Source organism: Osmerus mordax, chromosome 28 (assembly GCF_038355195.1).
Source record: "Osmerus mordax isolate fOsmMor3 chromosome 28, fOsmMor3.pri, whole genome shotgun sequence".
NCBI lineage: Eukaryota > Metazoa > Chordata > Actinopteri > Osmeriformes > Osmeridae > Osmerus > Osmerus mordax.
This window is the reverse complement of record NC_090077.1, coordinates 3,831,409-3,851,927: the sequence shown is the minus strand read 5'-3', so window position 1 is coordinate 3,851,927 and position 20,519 is coordinate 3,831,409. Positions and strand designations below refer to the sequence as shown.

The window sequence follows — 20,519 nt, the reverse complement described above, 5'->3', positions numbered from 1 at the left end:
CCTCTAATCATTTAGTTACGTAGCCTACAGCGGCGACAGCCAGCCTCTTCCTAGCAGTGTCTGTTGTTTGAAAACGTACTTTCAGTATGAGAGTGCCCTTATGATTCATAGACACATGTCCAAATATAAACTAATACAGTACCAGCAAAATACTAGGACACGTATGCAAACACAAAGGTCTAATAATCTTATTTTTTAATCTTTTACAATAATTGCTCATCCAATATTGCTCATCTTGAACACAAAGTATACACCAGGTGGTGATAAACATTGTTTCCGTTCTAAATATAAAAATATTAACTGTCTCACAGTACGTGTTTAATAAACAGTGATACAATGTCTGAACATCATGAATAAAGGCATGGAGATTCATTTATTTGATCAATAATTATTTATTATCAATAACAATCTTTTGAATGACACTGGGTAAAATAAATGTAAAAGCACACTCATTGAAAGGCACAGAGTGCAACCGAAAATAAATACAACATGGGGAAAACAAATCAACTTAGGCACTGGTGAAAATATAAAAAAAAAATGTAAAAATGGCTGGTAGTGAAAATGGCATAAACATGGTTAACCAATCATAGTAAATAAAAAATATACATGAGCTTTCTTTGTTGGGCATGGCAACGAAACTGAAACATCCCCATCTACTGTATCAACACAGAATTGTCACATTGAAATAAAATCGTTTTTGAGGACTGCTCAACCTCTATGTGACTAGAAAGAAAGAGTTTCACACATCAACCTACTTGATGGATTGTCATTTCAATTTGAAAGAGACATAAAAAGTACTTTGAGTCCATTTTCCACCATCCACTGTGGCTCGAATTAATCAACAGCCTTTCTGGTAACTTAAACGGGACGTATCAAATGACTTGAAGACTGTCACGAGCCCATGCTTACAGCTAGAAAGCGTCTTGAATATCACGTACAAAACTAAATTAAACATAGATACATAAGCAAGAGAGGCACATCCAAACAACAGTGCTATAAACTCGACTATGAATATTAGATTTGTTTTGCAGGGACCGTCAAGGCCAGTCAACCAGCTGAAAGCTTTGGGGATTTTACGATTTACGCTAGTAGTTTGGATCATACAAAAACAAGTGGATGCACTTGTGAAACATTAGTTTGTGACACAATTATTATAAACAAATCCCAAGATAAACACCTGAATGATGTGCAACCACCATTTTCATATTTACAGAAACCATAGTCACTGGGTCTATCATGCTGAAAACACCAAGTGAACATTTAATAAAAAAAGCAATAAAAAAAAAAAAAAATGTAGCAGACGGAATGTAGATGGTGTTCAAAAACAGATTGCTCAAACAGCTGAGCCCTGCTCAGCCCCATCGTTGACCACAGCCTAACACCGGCAAAATATTGTGTGCTATTACAGGAATGATTGTGACACTACAAATCTGGAATATTCGAAGAAGGACATTGTGTTTAGAGTTGTGAGATAAACATCGACAAGAAAAACATGATACATGATATCCTATGATATTTATATGGGTCCTGATTTCGCAGAGTGCTGTTCTCCTGTCTCAGAGTCACTGTGGTGTACGGCCGCTCCATCCTCGGGGGTCACTGCCCCTCCGCTGGCCCCGGCTCGAGGGGGCTCCTCTTGGGGTTGAAGCACCTCCGGGCTGGGGCTGGCCTCCACACTGGGCGGGACTTCCTCTTCCTCCTCCAGGACCTCGCTGGTGGAGGACTGGAAGCCGCTCTCATCGTGCGAAGGGGGAGGAGAGTCAAGGGTGTGCTCGGTCACTTCTGCGGTGTTTTCTTGCTCCTCCTGAACCGGTGAAAGCTCTGGTCGCGGCCCCGTAGGCGTGGATAGCACCCCCTGCTCCGCAAGGGCAGCACTCACTTCCTCTGAAGGTGCAGGTGATTCTTGATCGGAGGGAGAGGCGTCCACCTCCACAGTAACTTGCTCGATATCTGCTTCTTGCACAGCGTTGTCGATCTCCTGGATGGCACTTTGGATGGCTGAAGCATTCTCTGCGTCTTGCGAGGAGCTCTCCGTCTCGTCCACTTCCTGAGGCTCTGGAGAAGCTTGCGTTTTCACCTCCGGCATCTCGACCTCTCTCAGGACCGAACCATTTGTCAGAGCAGGGGGGGTTTCCAGGATGTCTGCTTTGAGGCTGGTTTCGTTCTTGGTCTCATGGTCTGGGCTTTCTGTGGGGGGTGAGGCCTCTGCCTTCTCCTCCTCATGCTCCTCCTCTTCTTCCTCCTCCTCCTCCGGGATCCCTTCCACCCCGGGCACCTCCAGGCAGGACTCGTTGGTCAGCTCGGGAGAGTCCTCAGGCTGGATCATGGAGACCACCTGCTTCATCCTGCGCCTCCTCTGGGCCGCTGCGCCGTCTCCCGACTCCTGCTCCGCTCCCTCCTCTTCCTTCTCCTGCCCCTCCGCCTCCTCCTGGGCCCCGTACTCCTCGGCCCAGTCGATGGAGGGTTTGTCCTCCAGCAGGTGCAGGTTGGGGTCACTGTTGGTCAGGACAATGCTGTCCCTGTACAGGTTGTGTCTTCTCTGGACTGCTGCCTCCTTCACAGCTGCGGAGAGAGAACAAAAACAGTGGTTTCAGTTTTTTGTTTTCTTTGGTTCAGAGACATTTGTTTAGTACATAATACACAAACATGGGAATAAGTATTATTGGGAACCGATGAGACTCACCCATCATGATGTCCTTCATGACTGAGTGCAAAACCACCTCCTCGAAGATGTTCTCCACCAGGATGAACTTGGAGAAGTCCTCAAAGATCAGCTCTTGGAAGCGAGGCAGCTCCTGAAAACAACACGTTATCCATGAATACCTCGAACCACAGCTGCGCTAGCCCACCAGGGCAGGATACTGCACGGTTGCGGGGGTTTTCCCACTGAGCGGCGTGGCACGGTGAGAAACCACCCACTGAGACAGCGAGACCTGAGGCAGGTGAGAGACTTACCGAGGCGCAGGAGGGAGCGAGCTGCTTCAGCATGTACGGGATGAAGATCTGAAGAAGCGCCTCCCTGAAGAACCTCTTACGCACTGTGCTGCTGTCATAGTCAAATTTCTAAAGGAGGAACATGAACACAACTATCAGGTGATGGGAAGAACAAATGGCATGTGGTCCCCTTTCCCTCGCCACCCTTCCTGTGCCCACCCTGGCAGTGGGGTGGTGCCTGTCCTGTCTCACCTTGATGACCCGGTCCTGACAGCGCTGGATGGTCTTACAGAAGCCGTCGTTTCCCTGGCCTTCCAGATTCTGGTGGAGGATCTGCTCGAACGTGTACACTGCATCGTCCATTTGCTACACACACACACAAACGCGCGCAATGTCATTATCAGTCGAACACGATGACAAAGTGAGGTGTGTGTTTCATCAGAGGTAAAGAGGACCAAGAAGTGCTGCAGTCAAGTGTTAGGGTGACAATGTACCACAAGGGGGCAGTGTGCCCTTAGGAATTCATCGAGAGCAGCGTTACAAAATGGTACAGTATGAGTTCCTATGCAAGCTGAATCGTGTCCAACCCCAACCCCTCCCATGACGCTAAACAAAACACACTCCCAGTCCAGTGGCTGCATTTTTGCTCATGTTTAAGGAGAATAAACAGAACCCCAGACACATGTTTCTATTTGAACTCTGTGTGACCTCGGCTTCAAGCTGAGATTACCAACCCTCCCCATCGCCTATGGAGAGAGGTCAGCTGTGTGATTCACTATGGGGGGTGATGAATGCTTGAATACTTGGCTCTGGGATCCCTTTCCCCAAACCTACAGCCTGTCAACCGGGGCATTCAGCCTGTGTGCTGAGCATAGCTGCACAGCTTAGTGACCAGTGGGTGATTTTTCACCGACCACAACAGTAAAAGCTCTCTCCGTGGCTTTTGGAATTCTAGTCGGAATAGCCGAACAAGCGAGCCACAACAAAAGGCTATGGAGGGCGGCCTTTGTCAGCTGTTCACCAAACAGGACGTCAATTTGAAGGGTTACCCCCAAGGCGCTCTGAACGTAACCCTGCTTGGCGTGGTCGTAGACTTGCCTCCCTCATGAGGATCTGGGCTCTCTGGACGAAGACGGAGGGGCTGGAGACGTCGAACCTCTGCTGCAGCCCCTCCAGGCTCAGCTGCTCCACCTTCTCGTAGCAGCTCTGCATCTTCACCGGGTGGAAGGCCAGCATGGAGATCTTGTCCATGTGCTGACAGGGCCCGGGCGGAGAGAGCGAGTCACGGAGGGAAAAACGTAAGACGCGTTATGCCTCTTTAGACGATCCTTTCTCAAATTTGAATAAATCACGTGATGTCTTTTTGTTACCCTACTTGGAGGGAAACTTTGTGTGAGTAGTTGTTGTCGAAATGGTTTGACATTTCTTAAATACAACCTCTACATCTTAAATGCGTGCTGGTCGCCTCCTCAATCCCCTCTCCTCACCTCTCCCACTTTCTCCTTGCTGCCATCGTTGAGTATGTTCTTGCCCATGTCCACCAGCTCCCTGAAGAAGACGTCCCGCACCTCGGAGAACCCTCGGCTGGTGGGCTCCATCAGGGCGTCCAGGATGGAGGTGATGTAGGGCTCGATGCTCACCTTCAGGAGCTTCTCCGCCTTGGGAAGCACCACCGCTGGTGGAGCAGACCGCAAGGAGGTGTGTGTGTCAGTTGGCTGAGCGGTGAGGGAATCGGGCTAATAATCCGAAGGTTGCCAGTTCGATTCCCGGTCATGCCAACTGACGTTGTGTCCTTGGGCAAGGCACTTCACCCTACTTGCCTCGGGGGAATGTCCCTGTACATACTGTAAGTCGCTCTGGATAAGAGCGTCTGCTAAATGACTAAATGTAAATGTGAACACACACACACAGAACAGGGAATGTCCTCACACAGATCATAGGTTTGCACGCAATAGACCAAAAAATAAACACTTCCGGAAATTGCTCGATCTAAAATAGGAAAGCCCTGCCAGTATTCAGTCGGTGTTGTCCTCACAACGCCTTACTCATCCTACTTGCGACAGAGGTATGTGGAATGCTGTCCGTCTGCATGCATACATTTCAATCAATGGAAACAGCTTTTACCGCTTAAGTGCTTGTGATAAAACACTGTCAAAACATCGGTGTTCAAGGCCTCCTAACAGAACATTGTAATTCAGGGTATGGACCATTGTTTTGTAAAGCAGCTACTGATTTATAGCGTGCTACGGTATGTGGAAAGGCCTTGACCCCCCCCCCCCCCCCCCCTTAGGTGCTGTCTGGGTGTTTGAGTGTGTTAAAGTGCCAAGCTGACTGGGTTCAAACATAATTTGCTGTTGTAAAAAAACAAGGGGGTGCACTTGATGAATTTCTTCCTATGCAATGAAACCAATGGACTAGTCCATCAGTGAGACAAATCAAATGCACCTCAACTACTTCCTAGTTTCAAGTCGAGTCATCACTGACTCAAGACTCGGTCGGTGGTGCAAGTGTTTGGGGACAGACCTCGGATCTTGTTGGTGACATGCTCCTTGGAGGTGATGATCTGGTCCATGTCTGTGCGTATGGAGGTCTCCAGCAGGGGGCGCCCCTCCTCACAGCTCTGCACCACCGCCTCGTACTGCCCCTGACATTGCTGCTGCACAAGGCTGTACACCGCGTCCGAGATCTGACAACAGACACACACACACACAGCCATGGGCACAGGGGCCAGGGCACACTCACAGGAAACGTGCAATCTTTACTTTGATACTGGTTTAATACACGTTTTATTTGGCTGAGCTGTATGAGAGAGAGTGTACCAGCATCCAGCTCCTCTGTCTGTCAGGCAGCTTGCCCTTCAGTCGGGGGGAGATGAGGTCCCGGAGCTCTGGAAGGAGGGACTCCATCACCAGGTTGGCCAGGATCTTCAAGGAGACACCAAGTGGGGTTAGGTATAGCTCCTCAGCACCGCATTAATAATAATAATAATAATAATATTTATAATGCACTTTATATTAGCTAAAATCTCAAAGTGCTACAGGTTAAAAACAAGGGCGAAAAAATCATGTTCACCAAAAAAGAAAATAGGACAGAATAGAAGAGTCAATCAACCAAAGGCTGATTGACTTAAGGCATTAAAATATACATCAAGAGGTCACAGGTTCAAATCCCCCCCACAACGTCCCTTTGTATTAAAGCAGTGGTTCTCAACCCTGGTCCTCAGGGACCCCCTGTCCTGCATGTTTTAGATGTTGCTCGGCTCCAGCACACCTGATTCAAATGAATGTTCGTTACCAGGCTTCTACAGAGGTCGATAACGAGCCATTTATTTGAATCAGGTGTGTTGGAGCAGGGAAACATCTAAAACATGCAGGACAGGGGGTCCCCCTAAGGACAGGGTTGAGAACCACTGGATTAAAGCATTAGCTAAGTGGATACATTATTGTATGACATGTTTTTGAGCGTTAAAACCAACCAATGAGGGTGAAACATTTCAAAACGGGCGCACCAAACTTATGGAGGTCTGATCCGAACTAGACATCTTTAACTCAGAGCCTTGTGACAAAGTGACATCAGGGCCTCCGCCCTGGGGTGAGACAGCATCCTGTGGCCAAGAGGTCAAGACGGTGGTGGATAGGGTAAGTACAGCGTGGCCTCATGAGCCTTGACTCACACCCATCATGCCTGGTGTCTCATAGACAGAACAGGAAGGAAGAAGGTGACACACACTCACCCAATCACTCACTCGGATTAACCCACCAAACTATACAACATGGTGGTTGGACTACTCTCACACAATTCATCCCAAGACAACGCTCTACAACAAGTCATAAGCGGTGGGTGTATGGGGGGGGGGGGGGGGGGTTGCCATGGGTGACATCATGACCAGGTCACGCCAGGCCACACCAGAGCTCCATCCCACTGGGTGTGTCACACAGTGAACAGCAGCCCGTTGCGTTGGCAACAGGGGAGAGCCGCCTACGGTCTCACGCTGGGGTCACGGACGCGTCTCCGAAACGCAAGAGGATAAACTTGGGGAGAGCGACTGTCTGAGACGCGCTTCAGCGCACTGTGGACTCCTCCTGAACAGAGGCGGGCATTCATTCCAGCTTGGAGACACGAGACAGAGGGCAAGGGAAGAGCATGGAGCACGAGCCGTTCGGCTACAGCCTTAACGACTCCCGCGCCGCACAACAGAGAGGCTCTTGTCATCCAAGCCGCTAGATTCAAAAGAATTAGAAATTTGAGAGGGGGATCAATCATAATTTCACAATCTGGGCCAAACCAGCTGGTCGAACCCGTTTCTGTTGGCAGAGGTATGGAAACCACCACCACACACCAGAGACGACAAAACTGTTTTCATGCCCGTGGACGAGGGCCTCTCATCTAGACAATACATGAATAGGAGCTAAAGTGGAGCTACTTCCTGTGAATGGATACTCTGACATGAAGCCTGGGTTCAAAAAGCCAGAGAAAGAGAGCATGCATGAGAGAGAGAAAGAGTGAGAGATAGAGACAAATGGAGAGAGCGGGAGAGAGAGATTTAGCGACAAAAAGCAAGGAATACGTGGCAATGCAAAGAGAAAGCAAGACAAAGAGAATGAAAGAGATGGAGAGAAAGAAAGAGATGGAGATAAAGAGAGAGAGAGCAGGTGTTGGCTTACCTGAGCGGGCAGGCCACACATCATGTCCCAGGTTCCGTACTGGCCCTTGGCCTGGCGGTAGAGCCTCACGGTGTCTGTGAAGGCCGGCGTCTGCACCTTGCTCTCCTCAGACAGGCCTGCACACACACACAGGAAGACAATTGATGACATGGAAAAAAAAACAAAAATAACGGCTCGTGTGACAGTAAGCTGAGACCGTTTTAAATGACTTACAAGAAATTGATATTTGAGGAGCAGTGACTATGAGGAATATGAAACTTATGTCTTAAGATCTCGTGAGACGAGAGTCCAATTCTAAATTGGTTTTTCAGTGTGAGCGACTTCCACAAAGTGAACTGGGAATCTTTTGATGTGCCTATGTAGCTGCATGTGACCATGACAACCCCAGGGAGACTTCACTGAGACAGTTTAGGGGAAGTGAAATTGTTTCCGGATGTTAAAAACACGAAATCCATACAGTCTATATTTTCTTGATGACTTCATAAGATCTATTACTAGCTGTCAACTCAAGTGACTTCAGCATCAACATGTTAGCAAGACAGGTTCTTATCCAAGCTTACCCAAAAAGACTAATGTCCTCCAGAGCGGATTGGAGAAAGATATTTTCTACATTGTGTTCATTTGTATATTTATATTACATTTAAAGTGATGGATATTAGTAATATAATAGTCCAAAAGGCTCAATAGGAGGAGAGATGAACAATTGTGTGAAATCTTGTGTTTTGGTCAAACATTTTGGAATGTGAGCATGTGTATTTGAGTCATAACAAAGCCAGGAAGTGAGAGGGTCTGAGTGCGGGGCTTGAGGGTCTGATGGGGGAGGTGGTACTTAGTTCAGAGGCAGGAACTCCCTAGTCCCAGACCACTGCCTCTTAAAACTCTGTGTGTGTGCGTGTGTGAGAGACAGTCATTTATTTTGGCTTCGCCTCATCGTGGTAGGAGTGGATATCTGCCAACCCATCAAACACAAAGGACCCTGAGAGAGTCTCAAAGCTAAGAGAAACAAGACATTCAAGAGAGGATTCAACAGCAAAGAAAAATATGTAGCAATTATCATGAACCCCCCCCCCCCACACACACACACACACACACACATACAGCTGTTAATAACTGTGAGACAGAACAACTAAATGGGTATGGTTCTATGGTCACACCTTATTAAAAAAATGGTTCAGGGTGGCTATGAAATGCTCTTTGTGAGGCGAAACACATGCAGTCATTCCCACTCTCTCAAGTTGACCTGGGTCCCAGATGAGGCATGTTAACTATTATGGGTATTTCCTCTGCCTGTTTCCATAAAGGTCATGCAGTCTCTCCAGACCAAGGTCTCGAAACAGTTTACACTGCTCTCTGAACTGTCAGAAGAACATATGTAAACAAAGAAAACTGCTCCTCTATAATCTCGCCTATAAGGGTATGAAAGGAACTTCCCATTATATAGGGATCCAACCTTTCCACATATAAATCCCATGAGAACTACACTGACACAACCTTCTTTCATCCAGACAGTGAGAGGTACAGGGAGGCCCCTCAGCGAGCGAGAGAGACAGAGAGAGAGAGAGAGACAGAGAGAGAGAGAGACAGAGAGAGGGGGAGGGAGCCTGCAGTCCTCTGTGCAAATGTAAATACACAATTGAATGAATACAATATATCGTCTATCCACTCCATGATCATGCTAAGTTATTGTACCTTAGCAGAAGTTAAAAAGGTTCAGTGAACTGTGTGTCTGAAAGAATATAGAAAGCCCCTGGCTAAAGTATTAAGATCTGATGTTGAAACCTAATCAGACCAGACACAATTTGTCAGAGGAGAGAATCCCAAGAATGCTCGTTCAACACTTTCTACCCAGTCCTGTCCGCCCGCCTGTCTGCCAGCCTGTCTATTGAGTTAGAGGTCACATTGAGCCCTGTATGTTTAAACAAGGTGACTGATGGAGCCCCTGGGCTCTGTCCAGTGTGCCCTACAACATGTGGCTAGCTCATGCTTCCAGTTTAGGGCTAAATTCCCTACATGCCTTCTCTAGTTATGTCCCTGGACACATCACCTTCACACATGCCCACAATTCTCTGTGGTACCGAGCCAACCTAAAGTACTTCAGCTCAGAACATCTCTATGAACTCCTAATGATTCAATTTAGGGGCATCACAGGTTTACCCATAGAAGTGCCTGTTAAAACCTTGGGTAGTGACTTATACTGCGTGGCCTCAAGTCTAGTCACGCAAGGCGTCGCCCACCCTGAATACCACGAAATAGAAGAGAAGTTTAAATCTCCAGACGATAAGAAAACATTGCAAACTACCATGGAATGTGTAGAATTGTGTTGTAAAACTGGTGAGGGGTTGGATATGGTCTGCATAGAGTGTAGAACAACAACGCACTTTATCACCCAGCAAAATTGTCAGTGAAAGCCTTACACTGCTAGTTAGGGTCATGTGACCCATGCATGAGATGACTTTAGTTCTCAAACATGACTGAAGGTAAACAGGGCAGGGAGACAGCTCGTCGGGAGTTGAAACAATTCGGCCAATTAGCAGTGACAGGTTGTCCGTACCACTTCTGACTGTCAGTTCACCGCCCATGTCGCTATGGGGACCATCTAAACAACTGACATCACAAGGAGACTATTCTGCAGCCACGACGATCCAACTTCCACCTGAGTTTCTATCCTCCTGAAAACTTCAAGATTCCATGCTCCTCCAGATACCAATGCTGAAAGTCTGTGGCTGCTAATTATACAGTTGAGAAAATTACAGCCTAATGAAATCAAGGCGAACCCCAAGAACTATGTATAAACTATGTTGGCGTATCTCTGTGCCAAAACAGACATCGCCTCAAACAGAACCATGGGTGGCATAGCCTGCACAAACCCCATCCAAAATCAAATCCATAACTCCTGTAGCTAATTAACTGTTAACATTGGATTGTGGTGTTCATAAACACTGGTAATCACCCTTGATTATCTAGCAGACGCTTTTATACAAAGTGACATGGGGGGGGATTTGAACCTGCAATTACTTAAATTAGCAGTGAAATTCTCCACCACTGAGCCATTGCTATACCTGGTGACTTCCTCGACTGCGCTCATTCCATTCCAAGAGCCTTCCTGAGTCATAACGTGGGACAGGCAGATGTGCACCATGGTGAGATCAGCCAGCCAGGGACTGGCATGGAGTGCAGATGAAAGCCATCATTCCTGAGATGAGACGTCAGCACTTTACCACCAGTGGGCTCGAGCAACTCCTACGCTCGTGTATGTGTCTTTGTGTGTGTGTGTGAGAGAGAATTATCGCAGTCTGGTATTAGTACGCAGCTGCGACCACTGCTCTTCTGGATCTGCACGTGCTTCTTCGCTGCATATGGGCGGTGCCTTCTTTGAACGAGTCTTTCAGACCAGCCAATCAGAACAACCACAGATGCGAGAACACAGAGAGAGAGAGACGCTCTCTGACTTCTCTGGTATACCTCAGCGTGGGACCCCCAATGCTGACTGCATCAACATGAGGAGTGAGGAAGGACAAAGAGGAAGGAAGACGAGACAGCTAAGAAAAGTGTGGGAAACTTAACAGATATTGTGTAATATTTAGTATCTTGCCAGATGCAGTGCTCTATGAGATCACTGTTACTACATTACTCTGGATTCAGCAGGGGCCTGCCCTGGCATACTCCAAACATGACCAAACCTAACAGACTGGTTCTGTATAATAATGTAAACAACATCCCAGCATGCATCAGACATAAGCAAACTGTGAAGTCGTTGTTTCAAGGCAATTGGGCACTTGCCAGACATCCCATTGCTCAATCATTGTTTCTACTTCAGCGAACAACATCACAGTGGAACACGAAAATAGTCTGGGAACGTGAAATGATACTCATGTGTGAGCCTACTGTGAAAAATTGTCAATACTGAAAAGGAACCTCTTACATTCACCATCCATTAATGAACCCGAACTGTCCCTAGCGTTTTCATGTCCTGTCCTGTTGGCAGCTGTTGTACCCACCGTCGTTAGTGTGTCTGACGCAGTCCTGGAAGACGGCGTGCCACTTCAGCTGCTCCTTCTCCGACGCCACGCAGAAGTAGTAGTGGTGAGCGTACGGGTGCCACAGGATCAGGGGGAACTGGGTGGCACACTTCAGGAACGGGGAGCTGCCCGCTTTGGCCTTCACACCTGGAATGCACACGCATGCAAAAACAGATATGAGCTCGACCAATTAAACTTAACAAACAGGATGGGTACAATCGCCACGAGAGCTACTTGACGAGAGTAGTCACGCCTTGACATTATACTAGTATGCTTGACATTTAGCTTCCCTACCCCCTCCCCTCTCCCTCTCCCTTGCCTCACCAGGCAGACTGTTGTCAAGCAGCTCCATGTATTGCTCCATGGAGGTCAGCACTTTGTAGCCAGCACAGTTGATGGTTCCCTTGGGGTGCAGCCCTCTCTCGTGGGACTGGAGGCCAACAGCAGGACAGGGTAGACGTGAGACACAAACAAGGCTAATCAAAAACATGCTGGGGATGTTGTAGAATAATCTTTAACAGTAGGAGAGAATAGCTGGTGCCTGTGGATGTCCGGGGGTAGAACCAGGGCATGGTAAGGTTCTCTTACCGTTTTGTTCTCATAGTAGTGGATGTTGTAGGAGTCTGGGACGAAGAGGAAGCGGTTCCTCCATTTCTTGTTCTCCTCCAGATACTGGAACAGAGCCCCGGAGAAGATCGACTTGTTCGCCAGAGGAACCTGAGGGACGAAAGAACGTCGGCTCAAAACCCACCACGACGACGACAGGAAGGCCACGCTGTATTTATGTTTTCCTGCACCGGCAAAACATTCGCCGTAAGCAGAAAACCGCAGAAATAGTCCGACGTCATTGCGCTTCTGTTCTAGTGGTTTAGCTCGGAGGTCTGAGCTGAAAATCCTAGACACAGAAGGGTTGTTTACTGTTGTGTGCAGGCCACCCAATGGGTTGTTGTTGTCTGGACAGGGCTCATACCTCAAAAACCTCTCCTACCCCCAGCAGGTTGGAGTCCATCACCAAGACTCGCACACGGGAAAACCATGTGGCTGACTGACTAAACAGACTACAACACTGTTTTACTCTTCTCTTTACAAGTGTAGCCTGGCGTAACAGCCTTCAAACCCAGAAACAGAAACACAGCAGGATCCAATCAGAGAGATGCGCATGAGACGCATGGCCAGCACCAAACATGGAAACCGAAGCGTCTCTTCGCCTGTCTGAGACCGAATGGGCTCGGATTCACCCGCCTCTGGCAGAACAAACGGGTCTACTTTCATGTTGCTTTCATACACCACCCAGCCCGTCTACTTATCTAATCCAAACACATTAAATCTTCAGAACAAACATTGGACTTCACTGAACATCTGGGAGTTTGTTTCCGCTATATCCTGCGACACAGTCTGTTCCTCAGCATTAACCACTGTTGTACCGTTAATTACGGTGTCTGCTACACTTTATCAGTCCTTGATTATCTGCTGCACCAAATCTCTGCACTTTTGTACGTTTGCTTCAGATCGAAGGGGATAGGTATTGGAAAAGGTTAGGGTAAGGACATGTACAAAATGAATACATCATTATTGCAAGAGGCCACCAAATGAATACATGTATCCCGAATCACCACAGAGAAGGCCTTTATCCGAAACAGACCAGCGTTACAGCCAGAACCACCTGAGAGAAGTCAGGTAATAAAAGCCCTGATCCCAGAGCTCAGAGAAGGGGAGTCGAGGAGAAGCTAGCGTGGGAGTTCTGTCGGGAGGAACGCGGTTACCTTGCGATGCAGCAGCTGAGGCTGGGGCGCCCCGCCTCCCTCGATGTCGAAGCGGATCTGGTTGAAGAGGGCCACGGCGTACTGCTGCCCGTACAGCCGGCTGAACTCCCCCATCACCTCCCCTGTCCTCGCTGCAGGAGGAGAGAGACACAGTCAGCCAGGGTCGTCCTACGCTACCACCGCAAACACAGGATGGGAAGGGGGGGAGGGGGGACTCATTCACTGTACTGGGGTGTTAGACAGATGGGATTATGTGCTGACAGTGCATGGTTGCTGTATTTGGGATACAGCAATTGAGGTGACAGAGCCAGATTGACCTTTGACCCCACCATGCTTATCAACCGAGCAGACTCATGGTTCTACTGTACATTGAAAGTCAAACAGCGGGTTTTAGAGGAAGCTCAGTTTCACACTCTACTCTTTGTCCCTTATCTGAATGTCCACAATTCCATGTTTGCCTTAATCAGTTAGCCTTCAAAAGGTCGTTAGTCCTGCCCAACACTGAGTCAACACAGTATCAGCCCATTTGTGCAAGTAAAAGGTATTATCTTCAAAGACATATGCTGAAAGTTGTCCAATAACATTTTAAACTTTCATGCTGAGAAATCCAACCAGTGAGGAGTGCTTTCTGGAGTGACTCTCCATCTTGGACATTTGTTTGTTTACAATCCCGACCCCCTTTATTTGGAGTTTGGGGTACTAAATGTAGCGTGGAGAAATGGTCTGTTGGCAAGGGGTGGGGTGGGGGGTGAGTTCTGGAGCAGAGAGAGGCAGAGCTGGATCAGTGCCAGACCAGAGGGAAATAAACCGCCCTGCTGGTGCCAAACAGCTTGGCTCCATCCAGCACAGGACAGCCAAGAGTCCTCCCATCAAACGGACCAATCTACTGAGTCCACCAACATCTAGCCCAGAAGCTCCTTCAGCGCCCTGTTTCCTCAGGAGGAAAGCCCTGCTGGAAACCCTAACTCGCCCAGTCCCAGTCCATGAGAAGACCTGAAGTACTGGGAATAACAGTCACTCCGGTTGTGGGGGAACGTAGTCTACTGTATACAGTATCATACGCCTGCTCAAATCATGATTACTAAACTGGCGGCAAGCCTTTGTGATTCGGAAATGGATGGGAAATATGCTAATGCACGACAGTTGTAATTACGGCGGAGCCAAGAGGATCTTGTTTTGATCCCATCTGTTCTGCGTTGCGGTTATGAAATGCTGCTTCTGCTGCGAGAGGAGGGCTGGGGGGGGGGGGGGAACGCAAGGCATCTGAATTTCTTCATAAAGAGGGAGGTTCGGCAGTATAATTAGGCCCTCTGCTAAAGCCATTAGGCAGACGGTGTAGCGTCTGAGGGGAGGGGCTTATCGGTGAGGGAGCCGGGTCTAACTCGGGTCCACTTCTCTACGACTACCCCGGGGGGGAAGGCCTTCCCCAGGACGGGCTTTCACAGAAGGGTGGTATCTGCATAGATGAACTTCTTCGACCCATCATTACCTCCTTGTACCAAGTTGATATTCTTTCCAATCCCCTCTCACGCCGTTTCTGTGAGGTGGGGGCTGCAAGAGGGGCCTGGACTACAGTCTTCAAAGTCAGAAGAGTGAGAACTGATTATGATTGAGCGGATCCAGCTGGTTTAATGTTTGAGCAGCGCGACTCGAACGTGGTATCTAAAACAAACATCCTGACAGGAATAAGCTGCTTTACTCCCTACCTCACCAGTCCCTCCCAACTTCAGCAGCCATGCTCTTTCACAACCTTCCTCTACAGACTGAATCATACTGAAGCGGTTTTCCCTCACCGTCAGGGACGTCGAATGACTGCGTCCGAAAAGCTTTGCCACATCTCACTTGCGTCACCCAGCAGGGCCTTGTCATGTACCGTAGACCTTGCAGGTCAACACATTCAGCCACGTCGGTGGTCACATTCAATAAAGTGTTCGGTGGGTCGTCAGGGAGGACTCAACGCGGTGGCTCGGTGCTGATCCCAGAGACTTCACCGTGTTGTGGACAGCTGGCTCACTGCAGAGGAAGCCTCAGAGGAATGTGGCCATTAGCTCAGGAGTGAGTATGTGTGTGTGTGTGTGTGTGTTGGGGGGGCTGGAAGCAGGGGGGGGGGGGGGGGGGGGGGGGAGTTTCTGAAAGTGTTTCTGAAAGTCCTAAGAGCTACGCAAGGGAACAAAACCTGGAAATCTGCTCAGAGGTTGTAATCACTGGGAGTAGAATTGAGAGGGGGGCCAGGCTGGGTCTTGGAACAGCATAGCAGAGTTGTAATACCAGACACACTGTAGCTCTACTGGAATTAGATATCACACACATGCTGATGTTATGATGTAATGCCTCATATTCTGATTCTGGGTGAGGTAAAACTGCTTCTGTGTCGAGGAACGGACTGTAGGAACACAGGTACAGGGTGTACAAACCACAAATGACAACTAATTTGTGAGTGTGTGTGGGTGTTGATTAGGTCTCACACACAGTCTTGCGATTACAAGACTTTGATGACAGACTTCTCTGTGAAGAGGGAATTGGGCCAATTTTCTCTAACTTTATATTATCACTAAGAGGTGATAAAGAAAGACAAGCGTGACATGGTTGACACACCCACCGAACTAGACAGAGCGTGTCACTGGGGAATAACCACGAGACTTCAGCCAGAGAAAACCCTTAAATGGCTTCCTTTATTCAAGGCTTTTATGACCATGCAAAATCTGACTGCAGGGGTGCTGACTGTCTGACTGGGGACAATGTGACCCTTCTCAAACGTGTCTTCTGCGTGTCCTCCACTGACCAGGAACATCTCAGCTGGACGTCCCAATTTTACGTCAAGACTTCTATTTCCGGGTGACCTCGCTCGCCAAAACACACTGAAGCAGAACCTCCGGTGGTTCCCTTGTTCCGACCCGGTTTCCCAGCCTCGGGTGACTCGGAAACTCAAAATCAACAACATCCTGTTGTGTGAAACCTATTCTTGGACACTCTCGCTTGACAGATCCCATAAGTGGGAGTCCTGGGAGCCTGGAGCACGGGCGTGCGAAAGAGGACGATCAGACGTGTGTGTGAGATTCTCTCTACAGTGTGAGGCCCGAGGGTCTGTGGATGTGGAGCGGGTCGCGGGAAGATGATGGACTGGCTCTCTCCCACTGTCAGTGTGTGTGTTTGTGTGTGTTGGTGTGTGTGTGTGTGTGTGTTAGGGGGGCCAGGCTGAAGTGCTGACAGGACAGAAGGGGCCCAAGTTGTGTTCTCAGGCCCAGTAGCTTTCTGTAGACGACTGAACATGCTGAAGAACCAAACAGGCTTAGGCCTGGACTCGGGTAATCACTGTTGCACAGGAGGGGAGAGTTAGTCATCAGAGACTGCTAATCCACAGTCTACCCATAGTACTTTGGGAGGTGTGTGGATGTGTTTAGCTCCATTAATCACTGATATACATGGAGGAAAGCAATGGCAATAGGATTACTTCCAAACCCACTGTGTCTAAAGTGCTCTCGGATGTAGAATTGAGCAGGCAATAAAACCAGACTAAACAGCAGACATGAATTCCGTGGGATTCAAAAGAGAACTAATACAGTCTGTCAAACAGAACATACACACTGACATGACAGAGGACATTCTAGAGTACAAACAAAGTATAAACCGCAAGTGAAGAACAAAAGAATGATTGGAGTTGATCAAATCAGCGGAGCTGTGACAGAACAGCACATTAGGAGGGGAGCTGGTCTTTCCTATGGAGCGCAAGTTTTAAACACCTAGAGACTGGATCTTTTGATCAGGAGTTTGACTACTCATCGGGGTCACATTCTTATGCGTGCCAGGCTGTATATATCTGTGTGCATGCGTGTGTCTCCGAATTTGTGGAGCTTGTCTCTGTGTGTGTATACTGTATGTGTTGTAGGTCTTCCCAGCCACACACACCCTTTGCATTTACATTTACATTTAGTCATTTAGCAGACGCTCTTATCCAGAGCGACTTACAGTAAGTACAGGGACATTCCCCCGAGGCAAGTAGGGTGAAGTGCCTTGCCCAAGGACACAACGTCAGTTGGCATGACCGGGAATCGAACTGGCAACCTTCGGATTACTAGCCCGATTCCCTCACCGCTCAGCCACCTGACTCCACACATTGTCCTTTGAGGACAGTAATATGCTTATTGAATTTTCCCATTTAATGTTCTTTACCCAGAACACTTTTAATTTTCCTTTTGTGATCAATCTATTTTGAGAGAGAGAGAGAAGGAGAGCGAGAGAGAGACAGAGAAAAAGCAAGAGAGAGAGAGCTCTGTTGCCTGGAGTCCAGCTGACGTTTTGCTGTGCTGCTCATGTGGAGGTGGTTCCACAGCCTTGCAGTCTAATTGTGCTGGGGCCTCATCAGTGCTGAGTCTAATCAGCAGCAGTATGGTTCACTAATGATACCACGACTCACTACAGACCTGATTCAGCAAACACAGTTTCACTGCATGTAAAACAGGAGTGAAATTGCACAAAGCTAGCTTAAAACTGTTGGGTAAAATAGTGCAGTGAAGAAACCAGACTCTAATTGACCGTCATTTTTCTCCTTTGCCACAGCGCTTCACAAAAACATTCCTCTGAGATGGTCCCATAGGCTGACTCATACATTTTGTCCATGTTCCCACTTCAGACGAGGGAGGTGTGTGTGTGAGAGTGTGTGTGTTTATACCATAAAAGTATGAAGTGAACAAGGAGGGGTCACAATTCCAGCTAACCTACAACAGTTTCTACTCCCTGCTCTTTCAAACAAGCCTCTATGTCCTGAAAAGGGTGTGTGTGTGTGTGAGAGAGAGAAAGAGAGAGGGCGAGAGTGCCCCGCCTTGCCAGGCCACATAGAGCCACCCTGTTAGCTGCCCACCTCTCCCTCCAGAGACACATTCAAACAGACCCTCGCTCTCTCTCTGCCACAGGTCCAAACATTCCACACCAAGACTTCCTGTATGCCACGCCAGCCCCCCCCCCCCCCCCCCCCCCCCCCCCGAAACATAGACCTCTCTGTGTATGTGTGTGTGTGTTTCTAAACAGGAAACACTAGTTCAGAGGTAATGAACATCTTTCCCATCCTCTCCCACTAACTCAAGACGGTGACCTCGTACTTGAGTTTCCGGATGATTCTGGGAACATACTCTCTCCTCTGCGTGTACTGTCTGACAGAAAAACACATGGACTCTATGACAACATGGTCTTATCAGCCGTCTCCGCAACAATCTTTCAACCGGAGATAAGCGCACCCACTCAACGACAGCCTATGAATCACTGACAAGAAACAAAGAGAGATTGTGTGACCTGTTCCATTCTATGCTTATTGGTGAGGTTTAGATTGGGATTGAGTCAGTGCAAGTCTGAGTTTGAGGACATCACGAATATAAAAAGGGACAGCCCTGTGGTATTGTTTGATGATGTGTTCTAAGCACATCATAATGATTGCCCCTGAGCACTCCCTGGCTGGTCTGGGTGTGTGTGTGTGTGTGTGTGTGTGTATGTGGGTGGGTGGGTGGGTGTGTGTGTTCTGACTAAACACCCAGATCTTCAAAGATGGTGTGGTATTCTGTCCAGTGCCCAAGCCAGAAGCACAAGGCCCAGATCTTCCTAACCACAGGAACACATGCTTTTTCCATGCATTCCTCAAATTCCTCATCTGTAACGTCTGTGTGTCTCTCTCGTTCGCTAAATTTGCTCCTAAAGACTTAGGGTATAGACCTTAATCATATTTTCCTCACTCATCTTGGGAATATTGCTCAGTTAAAGCTCAAATTGAAATAACCTCCTATCCACTGAGAACCGGGGAAAATACTCCAATTTAATGAGGCACTCATTAGGTCTGTTTCACAGATTATTAAGCATCATTATACACATACGTGTTTTTCTCGCAGGATGAAATGTTATTTAGAGAGAGGGGGGCTGGAATAACCCATTCTGGCTAAATTCTGTGCTGGAAACACTGATGGGTGGGGAGTGCTATTCTAATGAAGATCCAGAGAATAGTACTAAGTACTTTGTGTTTGGGAGGCTCATTCTCCACCTCCACCTGTCCAACAGTCCTCAGACCTGACAAGGGGTCTCTCTTTCAGATACGGACCTAATGCTACGTCTTTCCTCACAAGTCTCCACATGCCAGACTCCATTCAACCGAGATCAGGGAGATTTCTGACATGTCGTTTTCCCTGTCTGTCACAGAAAGCTGTTGACATTGCCCATCCCATTCTCAGAAATGAATGATTTGTTCCAGAAGGTACACGACAATAGGGCCTGTAATTTGATTTTTCCCTTGCAAAAACAACACAGGCTGCAAATACATACTTGAGTACATGTGTCAAGATAGGTCCCCTGACAATAACAGAACTATGAAAAAATGTGCTTCTGTAAGCACTGATTTAAAATAGGTTGCCATTCACAGCTCACGTACTCACCTGTAATGATCTCTCGCTTTCCCTCATCCAGGTGGCTTGATATCACATCCCCCATGGCGACAGATAAAACGTACTCCAATGAGAGCACTCCTGTTCGTCTCGTAGGCAGTAAATTACAAAGAAAAACTTACTTCAAAGACCAAAAACTGTTGTGAACTGGGTGTCTCCTACTCACCCTTACCTAAGCAAACTCCAACATAACCTGAGAGTAGTGAGACTTAAAGCGAGTAACAGCGGAGGGGGGAAAATCCAGAATGAGAGAAAGTTTAAGTAGAAAGCAAGCTGCCGTGTATTTCGCATTGAGAGCGAAGGAGAAACACCCTCAAGTGACTCACTCCTTGTTAAGCGTGTTGACCTAAACCAGTCAGAATACAGAAGGTGTGGTTTCGATCGAGCAAGACTGCTGGTTTATCGTGCACGGGGCGGGACAGGAGCAGGCTGATGTTTACCTGTTTTAATGCAAATCGGTGACATCAGAAGTAGGCCTGTGTACAAACTGAAGCCAATATCAACAATAGCTGCAAAAGCATTTTTATATAACTAAATGTATAGGTTAAGTGGAAAATAGTCCAGTTAACTTGAAGAGTCAGCCAAGAGCAAAACGCGCACGCCTTTTGATGAGACTATATTGCCCCTGTGTGGACATTAGCGAGTACTGTAGTCTTTTGAGCGATTCAATATAATTTTGAATCGCCACACACAATCGCCCCCCCCCCCCCTCCCCCCCCC

General features: G+C 47.9%; 1 protein-coding gene across 2 annotated transcripts; it reads right to left on the bottom strand.

The window, feature by feature from the left end:
* Positions 1-353: 353 nt before the first annotated feature.
* Positions 354-20,064, bottom strand: niban2b (niban apoptosis regulator 2b). 2 transcript variants are annotated; one of them, XM_067231542.1, is made up of 14 exons: positions 19,791-20,064; positions 13,381-13,511; positions 12,206-12,334; positions 11,942-12,047; positions 11,597-11,764; positions 7,599-7,714; positions 5,754-5,858; positions 5,458-5,620; positions 4,422-4,609; positions 4,033-4,188; positions 3,187-3,300; positions 2,956-3,063; positions 2,684-2,795; positions 354-2,562 (listed from the first exon to the last, which is right to left on the bottom strand). In XM_067231542.1, the coding sequence occupies exons 1-14, from the start codon at positions 19,843-19,845 to the stop codon at positions 1,517-1,519; spliced, it is 2,697 nt and encodes an 898-aa protein (XP_067087643.1). In that variant the 5' UTR covers positions 19,846-20,064; the 3' UTR covers positions 354-1,516. The 2 variants fall into 2 exon arrangements, with proteins under 2 accessions (XP_067087643.1, XP_067087644.1); XM_067231543.1 differs by lacking the exon at positions 13,381-13,511 and having other exon boundaries at positions 355-2,562.
* Between the last annotated feature and the right edge of the window lie 455 nt (positions 20,065-20,519).